Genomic DNA, 13,556 nt, shown 5'->3' on the forward strand with positions numbered 1-13,556 from the left:
GTGGCCACTTCCAACAGAGATGTTGTTGGAAAGACACTACACCTCCTTGGGTCACTGCTATCATCTTCCTAGTTCTGGACTTCAGGTAGTGAGTGAGGAGGAACAGAGACCAGCCTGGGACAGGGTAGGGCAGAAAGGATAAGGTCACTAACCATAACACCAGTAAAACATTGTAGGAATTAGCAGGTACCACAGTCTGCCAAGTTCACTGTGGGGCCGTGGGTAAAGGGCTTGCTGTCATGCCTGATGACCCTGGTCCACATGGTAAAGAAGAGAGCCAGTTCTCAAAGTTATCCTACAAATTCCACATGCACACACGCATGTCTGCTGTCCAGTGCACATGCATGCATATGCACACACAAAATTAATTAATCTGTGTCTTTAGAAAGATAATAAAGGTCTGGAGAGATGACTCAGAGGTTAAGAGCACTAACTGCTCTTTCAGAGGTCCTAAGTTCAACTCCAAGCACCCACATGGTGGCTCACAACCATTTATAAGACCCGGTGCCCTTGGGCCAGGCACACATCTTTAATCCCAGCACACAGGAGGCAGAGGCAGGTGGATCTCTGTGAGTTCAAGGCTAGCCTGGTCTACAGAGTGAGTTCCAGGACAGCCAAGGCTATAATGAAAAACCCTGTCTCGAGAGAAAGAAAGAAAAAAAAAAAGATCTGGTGCCCTCTTCTGGCATGCAGGCAGAGCACTATATACATAATAAATAAATCTTTCAAAAAAAAAAAAAAAAAAAAAAACGGAAAAGATATTAAGGGTCTGGAGAGATGGGCTCAGCAGTTAAAAGCCCTAAGAGCACTTTCAGAAGACCCAGTTTCTGTCCCCAACACCCACATGGCAACTCACATAGACACGGTATTTTTTTTTTTAAGAATCACATAATAAATATCACATATTAAAGTCTTACTGGGAAGGCCAATGAGGTGGCACACACCTATAATCTCAGCTTTGAGGAGGCATTTAGGAGAAACTTACATTTGAGGCTGGCCTGGGATACGTAGTGAGAGCCTGTCTGACAGTAAATACACACACTGCTGTGCTGTGCCTGATGTGGGTCATGTGGCTGTAGTCTGAGATGCTGAGGAGGCTGAGGTGGAGGAGCGCAAGTTTGGGGCATGTCAGAACAAGTGGGAGCCCATTTAAAAATATTTTTTAATTTTTTCTAAAGATTTTTTTAATTTTTGTTTTATGTGTATGTATGTATCAGGTATGTATGATGAATGTATGTGTGTATGTATGTATGAGGTATGTATGAATGTATGTATGTGTGTATGTATGTGTGTGTATGTATGTATGTATGTATGTATGTATGTATGTATTGCACCGTATGTGTGTAGTACCCAGAGGCCAGGAGAAGGCATTAGATGCCCTCAAACTGGAGTCAGAGGCAGGCAAACGTGAGCTGCTGGGAAGTAAGCCCATGGCCTCTGGAAGAGCAGCGAGTGCTCTTAACCATCACTCCAGGTCCCAAATACTAACATCAGCTATTACTAACTAACTAAATACTGGGTGTGTATGTCTATGTGTGGGTATGTGCATGTGAGTGCGGTTTGGCCCATGGAGGCCAGAGGCAGTGGATTCCCCCAGGTGCTGGAGTTGCAGGTGGTTGTGGGTGCTAGGATCTGAACTTAGATCTTCTGGAAGAGCACCAAGTGCACTTAACAACTGAGCCTTTCTCCAGTCCCCCAAAATACTTTTTAAAATGATTTTTAATTGTGTGTGTGTGTGTGTGTGTGTGTGAGAGAGAGAGAGAGAGAGAGAGAGAGAGAGAGAGAGAGAGAGAGAGAGAGAGAGAGAAGGAGGAGGGAGGGAGGTGTGGGAACCAAACCCAAGTCCTCTGGAAGAGCAGCATGTACTCTCCTTTTGATTTTTTGAGGACTGTCCTGGAACTAGCTCTTATAGACCAGGCTGGCCTCGAACTCATAGAGATCCACCTGCCTCTGTCTCCCGAGTGCTGGGTTTAAAGATGTGCGCCACCACCACCTGGCTAGCAGCATGCGTTCAAGTGCTGAGCCATCCCTCCCACCCCCTTAAATACCTTCTAAGAATATCACCATGTTGTCTCACTGGCCCTGAAAGGCGATTGCATTTTCTCTTCCTTTGTAGGTATTAGTCTAGTTTCTACTGCTGCCACTGAGCAGCACCACTGAGTTCTTTTTTATTTTATTTTATTTTATTTATTTATTTCATTAGTCTTTGAGACAGGGTTTCACACTGTGCTCCAGACTTGCCTGGAACTCACTGCTATCCTCCTGACTCAGCCTCCCAGGTGATGGGATCACTAATAAGATCCGGCACACATGGCTTAACCGAGCACTCTATAAAGAATAAAGGTTTATTTGTTCTGGGGCTATAGCTTGATGGTATACACAGCCCCTGTGCTCATTCTCAAGTAACACATACAAGCACACAGAACTTAAAGAATGAGAAGGTTCAATGTTAAGTGGTTGCATCTAGTAAGGGCACTCTTGCCAGTGGGGACTCTGCAGAGTCCCCAGGCAACATGGGCCGTCACACAGCAAGGCAAGCAAGTATGTAAGAGATAGTTCAAATCAATCGCAAAGCTACTTCCTTGATAGTCCATGTATAGCTGAATTCATTCACGGGTTCAGAGTCCAGTCATGTTTCAAAGCAAAAGCACACCAACTATCAATAACAGAGAACAAAGCAAGGGCATCATCACATAAGTACCTGCTTGGAACGTAGGTAGGTAGGCAGGCAAGGGTTGATCTCTGGGACCACATGTTTAACCTCTGTCTGTACTAATTAAAAAAGTAGTTAGTTGCTTCCTGCTTGAATTGCTGGGCTGGTGTGAACAGTTCGGCTGGTGTGAACAGGAAGGGTTAAGCTGGTGTGAACAGAAGAGAGTTAGGCTGGTTTGACCGGTTAGGCTGGTGCAAACAGGAAGCTTTAAACTAGCACAAACAGTTAGGCTGGTGTGAACAGGAAGGGCTGGGCTGGTGTGAACAGGAGAAGAGTTAGGCTGGTGTGAACAGGAGTAGTAATGAGCAATGGATATAGTTCTATTTCTCAGAACTCACTCCCTAGCCCTTTCGAGCCCCAGTTTCCCTATCTATAAAACGGAGTCCTCAACGTGTGTCCGGTAGCAGTCACGGAAATTGTGTAAAGAAGCGTACCTGGCATGTTAGGAAGACTTAAGTGTCTGTGCTCATGTCTACGATGCTCATCACTGTGTGGGAGAAGCAAAGATGGCCAGGGCAGGCCCTGGTGTCCCCAGATGCGTTCCCATCCCAGAGCAGCCACCAGATGTAGAGCTCTATTTGGCTTCTGCCCATCCCAGATCCAGGCCATGGACTTTCAGAGCCGCATCCTGGTCTGCTACAGGGTAGGGCTAGGGCCCTCACCATCCTCCAAGACAGTCCAAAGCAGCAACGCATCCATACCGAGCCTTTTCAGTGGCCCAGGCCTGAGCAGCAGCCCTGAACGCCAAGCCGGTAGCATGGCAGACAGACCCCAAGTTTGCCCTCATGGCCCTGCAGAGGGAAGGTGGGGCTTCTCTCCCTTCCTCTTGGCCTTGCATCACCAGTGGGCAGGTAAGCGTTGTGTCTTCCCCAGGTGTGATCATATGTCCCCCCCGCGTGTCTCTCCACAGATCTGCTCTACAAACCTGTGGACCGGGTGACAAGGAGCACACTAGTCCTGCACGTGAGTCCCATCACAGAGCATGAAAGCTGCCTCCCAAGGCGGCCTGGGTCCTCTCCTTGTCCTCAGGCCAGCTGAGGAAGGCCTCTTCGCCTGAGTCTCCCTTGGGTCTCCTGTCTGAGGTTGATGCTGGTCTTTTGCCCTCCTCCTCCCCTGTGCCCGGCTGTTCCATTGCCACACACCATTATTGAGGATGCAGGACCTCCCTGGAGGTTGCTGGGAAACAGCAGCAGTATCTCCAGGTGCCCCCACTGGGACAGACAGGGAAGGAGCATCCTAGCCCACGTGGGCAGAGGTCATGGGAACACTGTGTGGCAGTGAAGTGTGTGAGCTGAGGTTCCATGGACAACTGGCAGGGTTGGGGCGGTAGGCTGGTGACCCACAGCCAGGGTGCTTTCCTACACTGAGAAGCAAAACTAGAAAATAGAAACAACTCTGGTCTTGCTGCCCAGGGAAACCCTGTTCACAGCATGCATACTTACAAATTCCAGGCACATATTTTGCTTAATGAGCCACCGATTCACAAGAATTCCATGACGTTTTTCTTTTCTTCTTCCCCTCCCACTAATGAGTCCCCCTGCATGTACATCTGCACCCCAGAAGAGGGCATCAGACACTTTGAGCTGCCACGTCAGTGCGGGGAATTGAACTCAGGACCTTTGGAAGAGCAGCGAGTACTCTTAACCGCTGAACCATCTCTCCATCCCCTTCTTTTTTCCTTTTAATAGTGTATATGGAGATTTTTATTTCATTTTGGTCCAGGCAACTTTGCCTTTTTTTTTTTTTTTTTTTTTTTTTTGAGGGTTTTGCTCTATAGCCTAAGCTGAACCTGAAGTCATGGTTCTTCTGCCTCAACCTCCCAAATCCTGGGATTACGGGCATATGCTACCATACTCGACTTTATTATTCTTTGTCGTGCTCTGGTTGTTTGGGGGATGAGGCTGGAGAGGTGGCTCAGCAGTTAGGACTGTGTACTGCTCTCCCAGAGGACCTTAAGTTAGATTCTCAGTACCCACATCAGGTGACTCACAATCACCTTTAACTCCAGTTCCAGGGGGATGATGCCTCTGAGCTCTGAGGGCAGGTGCTTTCAGGGTGACAGATCTTGAAGCAACCAGTCACATCCCCAATCAAGAGCAGAGATAGGATCAATGTGTGCACTGTGCACTGTAGTGTGAAGCGGCAGGGCTGCGTCCTGTCACCCGGCTGCCGGCTAACTTTACACCCGAAATAATTACACGGAAACTGTATTCTTTTAAAACACTGTCTGGCCCATAGTTTTAGCCTCTTATTGGTTAACTCTCACATCTTCCTTTAACCCATATTTAGTAATCTGGGTAGCACCACGAGGTGTGGCTTACCAGGAGAGATCTTAACCTGCGTCCATCTCGGAGAGGAGCAGCATGGAGACTCACTATGGTGACTGCCTGAAGCGTCTCTCCAACTCTACTTTCTTGTTCCCACAATTTTGTTTTGTCTACTCCACCTACCTAATTTTTTGTTCTTAAAGGGCCAAGGCAGTTTTCTTTATTAATTAACCAATGAAAGAAACATAGACAGATAACTCTCCTCCATCAGTGCACAGCTGGCTTTCTCCACTCTGACACAATTCATAATGCCCTGACTGGGGACTGGCGCCCTCCACAGTGGGCAGGCTTTCCACTGAAGTTAATATACTCAAGATAATTCCCCACAGGTATGCCTACAAGCCATCCTGCTCTAGACAGTTCTTCGTTAAGGCTTTCTAGATGATTCTAGGATTGTGAAATAGTAACAGTTCGGAGTTTCTGGCCAGGTAGCCCATCCATTTGACTCTCTGAGATGCTGCCATCTGCCTCTGGCTGTGACTGGTTCCGATACTGTGTGTAATAAAGCATCCTGGCGGAGAACACCAGAGCCGCCTTGGAGTGATGGGAGCGAGGGGTGGGCCTACTCATCTCCCTAGCTTCTCTTTGTAGTTGGGATTAGGAGTTGAAAGGATTTTGTTTCTGTGAATCAGGGAACTGCTCGCCATGGGCAAGGAACAAATTGCCCTTGTGGTGTATAAATTATTAATATTCACGTCTGGGCTTTGAGAGCAGTGGGCCTGCAGCTCTGAATTGCACCCAGTGTGTGTGTATGGTTTCACACAGCGTTCTGTGCCGATGCTATTCTGACTAACTCTGGTCTTCCCGCCTGGGCCAGGACTTGCTAAAGCACACTCCGTCCAGCCATCCTGACCACTCCCTGCTGCAGGACGCCCTCCGCATCTCACAGAACTTCCTGTCCAGCATCAATGAGGAGATCACACCCCGCCGGCAGTCCATGACCGTGAAGAAAGGAGAGGTGAGCATGGCTGAGCGCGGCACCCTCGATCTCAGGCACAGAGAGTCACTTGCTGGTCCTTGCGCAGATGGCTCAGCGCAGCACAAGATACATAGGGCCCCTGGGGAATCCGTGACTGCCGGGTACAGCAGGACATCAGGGTAAAGTCAAAAGGGTGATCCTGTGCCACCATGGCCACATCAGCCGTTGTCACCGTCTCTCATTCAGCCATGTTTCTGTTTCTGTCGAGTGAGGCCTGAAACATCTCATCGTTTTCCTCATACTTCACCAGCCCAGGTCCCCACCTGAAGCAACAGGGAGCAGGAGGACAGCGTCTCGTTTGCCTGGACCTGTCTCCTGATGGTCTTTTCTCGAAAACCTGCCAACACTAGATGTAAGGGTTTAAGTGGAGGACAGGGAAGGATCCACGGTTTTGGGGGACATGAATCTGGCTAAGGAAGTTGATATCTGCAGCACAGAGCTCCCCTTCTCCCTGTGCTGAACACGAATGGAGATTCTGTTTCTGTGAGTCATCAATAAGGAGCCTGTGCTCCTGGCCGCCTCTGACTGGTGAGGACAGCGGAGGTCCAGGGCCAGGAGCTGGAATCTAACATCCTGTGTCAGAGGGGGTGTTAGAGTTGAGGAAGCTGCCCTCTCATCTCTGGAATCTTGTACCCAGACAGGAGCTGTCAGTCCCACGCAGGTCATGGTAAGGTCATGCCACCGACCGCAGCTGCCTATGAGAACCACTTCTTCCTCCTCTGGCTCAGGTGCCAGGTGCCTGGGGACATTTCTTTCCTTCTTCAGTACAGTGACAAGCAGGCTGCTCTTGGCTCTCATCCTCCATGTCTCTTTCTGGGAAGAGCTGTCCTACATGCTGAGTTGAAAGTACTTACTTAGCCACAGTCTAATTGGGCTTAATTGTGAATGAGGCGCCTGGTCATATCTCTCTTGGTGGGCCTGACCCTGGAGGAGCTGGGGAAGAGGAAGGAGCTGTCCTTTGGGCTCTGGAATAAAGCCAACTCGGGCTCCATCCTAGTATCCTGAGAGCTGCTCCTAAACGTCCTGGTACCCATAGCTTCTCCCTTCTAGGCCCGTTCTTTGTCTCTACAGTAGGGTAGGGGCATAACTCACCTCCCTGGGCCCCTGGTCCTCAAAGGGATGCAATTTATGGGAAAAGCAGTAAATGACAGCACCCTGGCCCAGTGTGTCCACTCCTCTGTTATCGTTAAGTCCATTGAAGGCAGAAGCAGTGGGACCCTAGTTTTACTAGCTAGTAACCCCTGGGGAAAGATACTGAGTGGAGCAGTTTCTCACCTAGGCAGGTGTTCAGGATCCAGCACCTAGGGAAACTAGAAGGCAGGTCTCCTCTACAGTCACACTGGGCCTTGCACCTGGCTCTCACGTGAGGTCATTGGATAAGAGCGGAGCCTGTGCTTCCCCATCAGCAGCCCGCTGTATCCGACTTGCTGTATCTGCCCACCAACATCGCATGTATTGATTGGATACCTGCTGAGGTCACCCATCCCACATGGTGTTTCTGTCTTCTCTTATGTCGACTGTTCCTTTATGACCTGAGAAGCAAACGTTTGAACCCCTTTTCCCTTGGCCCTGAATATGAGGCCAGTTCTACTCCTGTTCCCAGCCCACTGCTTAGGCTCCCTTAACAGACATAGTCCATGCATTCAGGTAAGCTGCCTTAGGGTAGGGACTGAGGACTGAGATGTCACCCGGAAGTTAGCAGCTAGGTCCCTACTCCCGCATCTGCCCGCAGGTCTGTAGTGTTTAGGGCAGTGTTTTAAGGAGGCCGGAAGCTACCTGTGGAGGAGTCTGCTGATGCTGCCTCTGCTGCTCGTAGGATCTACAAGTTTGCAGTTCTGACTTAACACCCCTTCATCCGGCACTATCCATCAGCGCCTCGGGGCTTACTAAGGGGTGCCTGTACTTGTGCCCCCTGGTCCCCAGACATGTCGGGTCCTCATCGTCCTCCCCAGTGTCCTTCCACCCACACAGTGCTTGATGCTGCAGGAAAGGTACTGGAAGGGCAATCTTCCAACCCCACGCTGGTCTTCGCCCACTGCTTGCCTCTGAAGCTGACTTGGGCCCTCTCCCCCTTGAGCATCTGTTCTCTCTAAAGACAGGGACCCCCTCCACTGGGCCATGGTGGAGCTGAAAGTTTTGTCATGTCACATACTGATATTATGAAACCGAGTGGTGGCATGGAGATGCCTTCTGTGCTGAAGATGCTGGAGGGCACCCTGGGTGTCGCCAGCCAGGAAAGAACCCATAGGCATCCCAGCGGGATGTGTCGGGGCACTGTGGAGAGTCGCACGTGTGAGCTGTGGGCAGCACCTGATGTCTAGCGTGTCTGCTCTGATCTCTTCACGCTTTTCAGCCAAGTCTCCTGGCTCCAGAGCTGGCCCTTTTTTGGAAGTGTCTGGGCAGCGTTAGAGGTGGTTTCCAAACTGAGCAGCGGCCAGCGGCTGCCCTGGCCGGCCAGAATTCTCACCCGAACACACCAGGAACTAGCAGGAGCGGGAGCTGCCCAGCATGAGGAGTGAGGGCTTGGGATCTCAGCTTTTTGGATCAGAAGATCCTGCAAATGCATTTTCCTTCCAGGCCCTCGGCCTGTGAGCTGGTGGGTGGGTGTGCACTTGTTTAGCTGAATTAACTTCACAGTTAGATAACTAAGTCCCTGCTGCTGGATCATTTCCTCCAAGCGGTGGTGGCCTGTCTGCTCTGAGCTCTGCACTGTGCGCTGCTAGGGTTTGCAAGAGTAGCTGATGATTCCAGTTCTCTGCTGGGGCTTCTAGAGGCCGTGGCGGAAGGCAGGCAGTGGCTTCTGAAGGCACTGTAAGAAGGGACAGAGCTAGTGAAGGCTACGAGGCAGCGGGGCTCAGAGTGCACTAGGCTTTCCTGCCGACGATTAAAAGGAGTTGGGGACGAAGGGTATACCTCACTGGTAGAGTACTTGCCTATCATGCTTGAAACTCTGGGCTCCATTTCGTGTGTGTGTGTGTGTGTGTGTGTGTGTGTGTGTGTGTGTGTGTGTGTGTGTATGTGCTCATGTGCACACACGCAAATAATTGAAGAATTATCAGCTGGAAAAGTCAAACCCATTTGCAAGAGGCATTGAGAGGGTGGGGAGCATCGGCACTGAGCACCTCCTAGGCAATGCTTGCTTGCTGCCATGACGGGGGTGGACATGGACCGCAGAGCCCACAGCCCGAGCAGCAGGCTCAGAACTTACAGTGTGGTATACTCAGAATATATATATGCAAGGTCCTGGATTCAGTCCTTAGCACCCACAAGAGCCCCGGAGCCCCTGGGAGGCCCTGTGGGTATGTTGTTTCATTCAGTCCTCAAAGGAAAAAAAATGCCACTAAACAGGCTTTTTTTTTTTTTTCCCCCACCTGTAACACTGGCGTGGAACCCAGGGCCTTGTACAAGCTAGGCAAACGTTTTGTCCCTGAGCTGTGTGGTTCAGCCCCCACCCTACCCTACATCTAAGTTTTAAAGACACCGAGATAGAAAGAACGTAAACAAGCTAGGGTGTAAACATTAAAACCATAACAACGTGCTTCTAAATTTGGTCTTCCCAAAAAGGAGGCCGCGGGCGGGCTGGTTGCCAAGCCATGCCAGGAGACAGGCAGTGAAAGTGGACGGGATCCTGGTCTGTTCATGTCGGTTTCTCAAGAAGGCAGTGGTGTCCTTCCCAGCTGATATTTCCTACCTGCATGTAGAGGAACACCCAGAGAGTGTCTCCCCCCAAAACCATACACACATGTCTTCCTCCAGTGCTTTACCCTACAACCCGGGAACGCAGAAACCTGCACAGGGGCTCCTGCCAGCACACAGGACATGCCCACGAGGAGAAACCAGGACTCACACACCAACAGCCACACACGGGAACATACACATCTCTCCTCCTCTCCCCTTGGACTCAACGCTTGCCATTTCCGCAAACAGCCTTCTCTGAGCTACAGACTCCTTGGACCTGGGTCCAGCAAGGTCCTGGGCTGTCTGTCCTTCAGTTCTGTCTTGGGACAGGGGTGGGGTGGGGGGCGTGCGCTGGGTGAGGCTTTGAGTCGACACTTCTTGCTGAGCGCCTGACCTTATTTAATTCTTAGCACACTGTTGCCATCAGCAGAGGTGGCTCAGCCTTGACCTTGTCTGTGTGCCCTGGAGAATGGAGGTAGGCGGGATGGGAAGCCAGTGCTGGGTGCCCTGTGCTTCCGGGCCTGTAACCAGACTGATGAGTACTTCTGAGTGAGGTGTCCCCTGGACAGACCGAAGCAGGCCGTGTGAGCTGGCCTAGCCAGACCAGACTGGCCGGAGTCTGCACAGGAGCCAGGATTCCAGGAAGGGAATGGGGGAGGCAGCAGGAGTTGAATTTGCAATGAAGGCTTCTTAGCTAATGGCCAGAGGGACAAGGTTACTGTTAGGGCTTCCCAGTATTTCCTTATTATAGAGTCCTCCCTGCGTTTTCGGCCTTGGACCTGTCTCTCCCCTCCCCTGCGGCTGTTTCCAGGGGGAGAAGATGGAGGATGGAAGAGGTGAGGGGGTCTTAGCCCCTCCCCACCCCATAGAGTTTCTAGCTAGGCTCCCAGCAGAGTTGAACCCGGGCCTGGCTGATGTGAGCTATGAAGGAGGCACCTGCCCAGAAGCCTAGGGATCTTAACTATAAAGCAGGAGGAGACTGCCTGCCTGAGACTCTTGCCTCCAGGCCTGGGACAGTCCTGGGCCCGCCCTCCCCGCCCTCCCCGCCCTCCCTCTCCCCACTGCAGTCTTCACCCACTGCTTCTCCTCTCTGGTTCTCTGATCCCTGGCCTCCCTTCCCGGTGGGGTGTTGTAATGTTTGGGGCTCCACCTGTTGTCCCAAGGCTTGGGCGCCCTCTGCCCTGGCGGCTGAATGTTCTGTTTGGCGGGGGACTGCCCATGCCCTGGGATTCAGAAGCCAGATCTCATGGTGCTTCGCACAAGGACAACTCTGACGGGTGTTCCCGTCAGTGACTTTTACACACCCCTGAAACAGCTCTCTCAGAATGGGGACCAGGGGTGGTGGGGCCTGCTGGGAAGTGTTGACATCGTCCCCTCTCCTCCTCCTCCCCCCACCCGTGACAACGCTGGAGAGGGGTTAAATAACTGTTGTGATATCAAAAGTGCTTGCCAGGACCAGGCTAAATCTGCCTCTTGGAACCTCTTAAGCCTGCATGAGATTTGGAGAGCATTCGGTGCCAGGGGACACTTGCTGAACACTACACACCCACAGCTTCTAGGCTAAGTTTAGGGCGCCCTCTGCTGGTTATTGAAAGAAGTTCAGTTATTTGGAAAGAGAAAAGACTGCCACCTGGTGGTCTGGGGACCCGCTTCTGTGTCCTTATTGAGGAAGCATTCGTTGCAGACTTTGGTGTCCCAGAACACTCACTTATCCCTGCGACAGACCTAGCAATCTGTATACTGGTCTCTATAATCTACCCTCCACCCACCCCCCAACAACATTTCCTCAGATATATGCACTTTTGGGCTAGGGAGATGGCTTGTCTGTTAAAGGGCTCACACCCCAAAAGACAAATGTTTATATACTGTTTCTTGACTCTTGTAGCTACCATCATCCAGAAAGCCTCTGTCCAGTGGAGGTGTGTGTGAGAGAGTCCTGGTCTTAGCATGTTGGTAGCCTTTCTATCCACATGGATACCAGCCTATATAAAATAATTAGCTGTTCCGCATCAGCAATCAGCTGGCCGTCATGAGCTGAGTGCCTGTGCTGGCAGCGTGTGACCCTCCATGCCAGGGGATGTCAGGGGACCTGTCCAGGCTGCATCCTGAAGAGCGTGGGAAGTAGAGTTTATGGAAGTAGAGACTACAGGCACAGGGAACCAGGCCCTGTACAGCCCCAGTCCACTGAAGGAGAGGATGGAGCATCCTGCTTCTTGGGCGGTGGGGGTCAACTACACCTCAGGCTGGGGAAGACAGTGGTTTTTGTTTTGGTTTGTTTGGGGCGTTTTGTTTTTGTTTTTTTTTTTTTTTTGTTTGGTTTTGGTTTGGTTTTTGTTGGGGTTTTTGTTGGTTTTTTTTTTTTTTTTTTTGGAGACAGGATTTCTCTGGTTCTCCCAGAACTCCCTTTGTAGACCAGGCTGGCCTTGAATTCACAGAGATCCACCTGCCTCTACCTCCCGAGTGCTGGAATTAAAGGTGTGTGCCACTGCTGCCCAGCCACAGTGGAATTTGTTGTATACATCTGACCTGCAGGTCCTTCCCAGACAGTGTGGAGAGCAGTCGCCCCTCCAGAAAGCCTTCCTGAAGCGAGGTGCTCCCCCCAGGCCAATGAGTATACATTCCCCGTGCTTGCAGCACTGCCTTGGGATGGCCTTTCCGGGGCCATTTCCTCATGTCTGAATTGGGCTTGGGGTAGCTCACAGTAACAGTTCCTCATCCTGTCTCTGTCCTCTGCATGACGTATGATCTAATCCACATGAGGTGCCTGGCACTATCTATGAACAAGTTAATGACATGCTTAGCAACTGGTTGAGTTGCACACGTGAGGTGACTGTCCTTGGTTTGTTGATGGACTGTTGAGTTACAGAAAGCTTGGGACCTGCTGGGAGACTCTCTTCATATTCCTTCTCTTGTTCTAGGCCCTGCCTACCCACGTCACACATCCTCTTCTCGCTGTTGGCCTTGTTCTTAGTCATTAGTGTTGGGGGACGGGTCGGAGGTGGGGTTCAGACATAGGTCCACAGCTTCCCGAAGCCTTCGACATTAGACCCAGCCCATATTCCCAGCACTGCGTCTTCTTGAAGAATTCCTGGGCCCATCTTCTCCCTGCTGATAGTTGCCCAGTCAGTCGCTGGAGTGTGGTGCCCGTGCCTAAGAACAGTCACCCAATAAGAGCATCTGTTCTGTGTGGCTGACCTCAGGCCAGCACCTCAGAGAGGCACCAGTCACCCCAAACTGATGTCCACCTCTGCCCCAATCTCTGGGCCGAGCATATAGGCGGGACTCAGAATAATTGGCAGAACAAGAGAGATGCCAGCAGCCCCATCTCTTAGCAGGCAAATAAGATGACTAGAACATGTTGAAAATAAACGCAGCGGGAGTGTAAATCCCAAAGGAGAGCGGTTTCTAGACGGTCTCCCCCTTGCTCCTACTGAGACGGAGGCCCCGGTGCCCCATCTCCCCTCCACACCCATCGCCCTGACCTGCCCCCTGTGCACACTGTGCCCACAGCACCGGCAGCTGCTGAAGGACAGCTTCATGGTGGAGCTGGTGGAGGGGGCCCGCAAGCTGCGCCACATCTTCCTGTTCACCGACCTGCTCCTTTGCACCAAGCTGAAGAAACAAAGTGGAGGGTGAGTGACATTGGCCCTGCCCTCACCGCAAGGCTTTGGGAGGCTGGGTTTCTGACAGACATGAATAACAATGTAGCCAGACCCCCCACACACACTCTTTACATTGCTTCTATTTGGATTTGATGCCTGGCTCAAAGTCAGGGTTGTCACTAACCATCTGGAGGGGTCATAAGGCAGGGCAGTGATTGTCTTTGTGTCCTGTAATGAGAGGCAGGAAAGTCTCATCA

At 51.2% G+C, this 13,556-nt stretch overlaps 1 protein-coding gene across 2 annotated transcripts in view; it reads left to right on the top strand.

Annotated features, from left to right (window-relative positions):
• Positions 1 to 13,556, top strand: part of Bcr (BCR activator of RhoGEF and GTPase) — a 123,297-nt gene that overhangs the window by 78,968 nt on the left and 30,773 nt on the right. For both annotated transcript variants that reach the window (XM_038342520.2, XM_038342521.2), the window contains 3 exons: positions 3,624 to 3,676; positions 5,858 to 5,998; positions 13,208 to 13,329. In XM_038342520.2, coding sequence (XP_038198448.1) covers positions 3,624 to 3,676; positions 5,858 to 5,998; positions 13,208 to 13,329 — 316 coding nt within the window. The remainder of the gene's footprint in view (positions 1 to 3,623; positions 3,677 to 5,857; positions 5,999 to 13,207; positions 13,330 to 13,556) is intronic.

This window comes from Arvicola amphibius, chromosome 9 (assembly GCF_903992535.2).
Source record: "Arvicola amphibius chromosome 9, mArvAmp1.2, whole genome shotgun sequence".
NCBI classification, from domain to species: Eukaryota; Metazoa; Chordata; class Mammalia; order Rodentia; family Cricetidae; genus Arvicola; species Arvicola amphibius.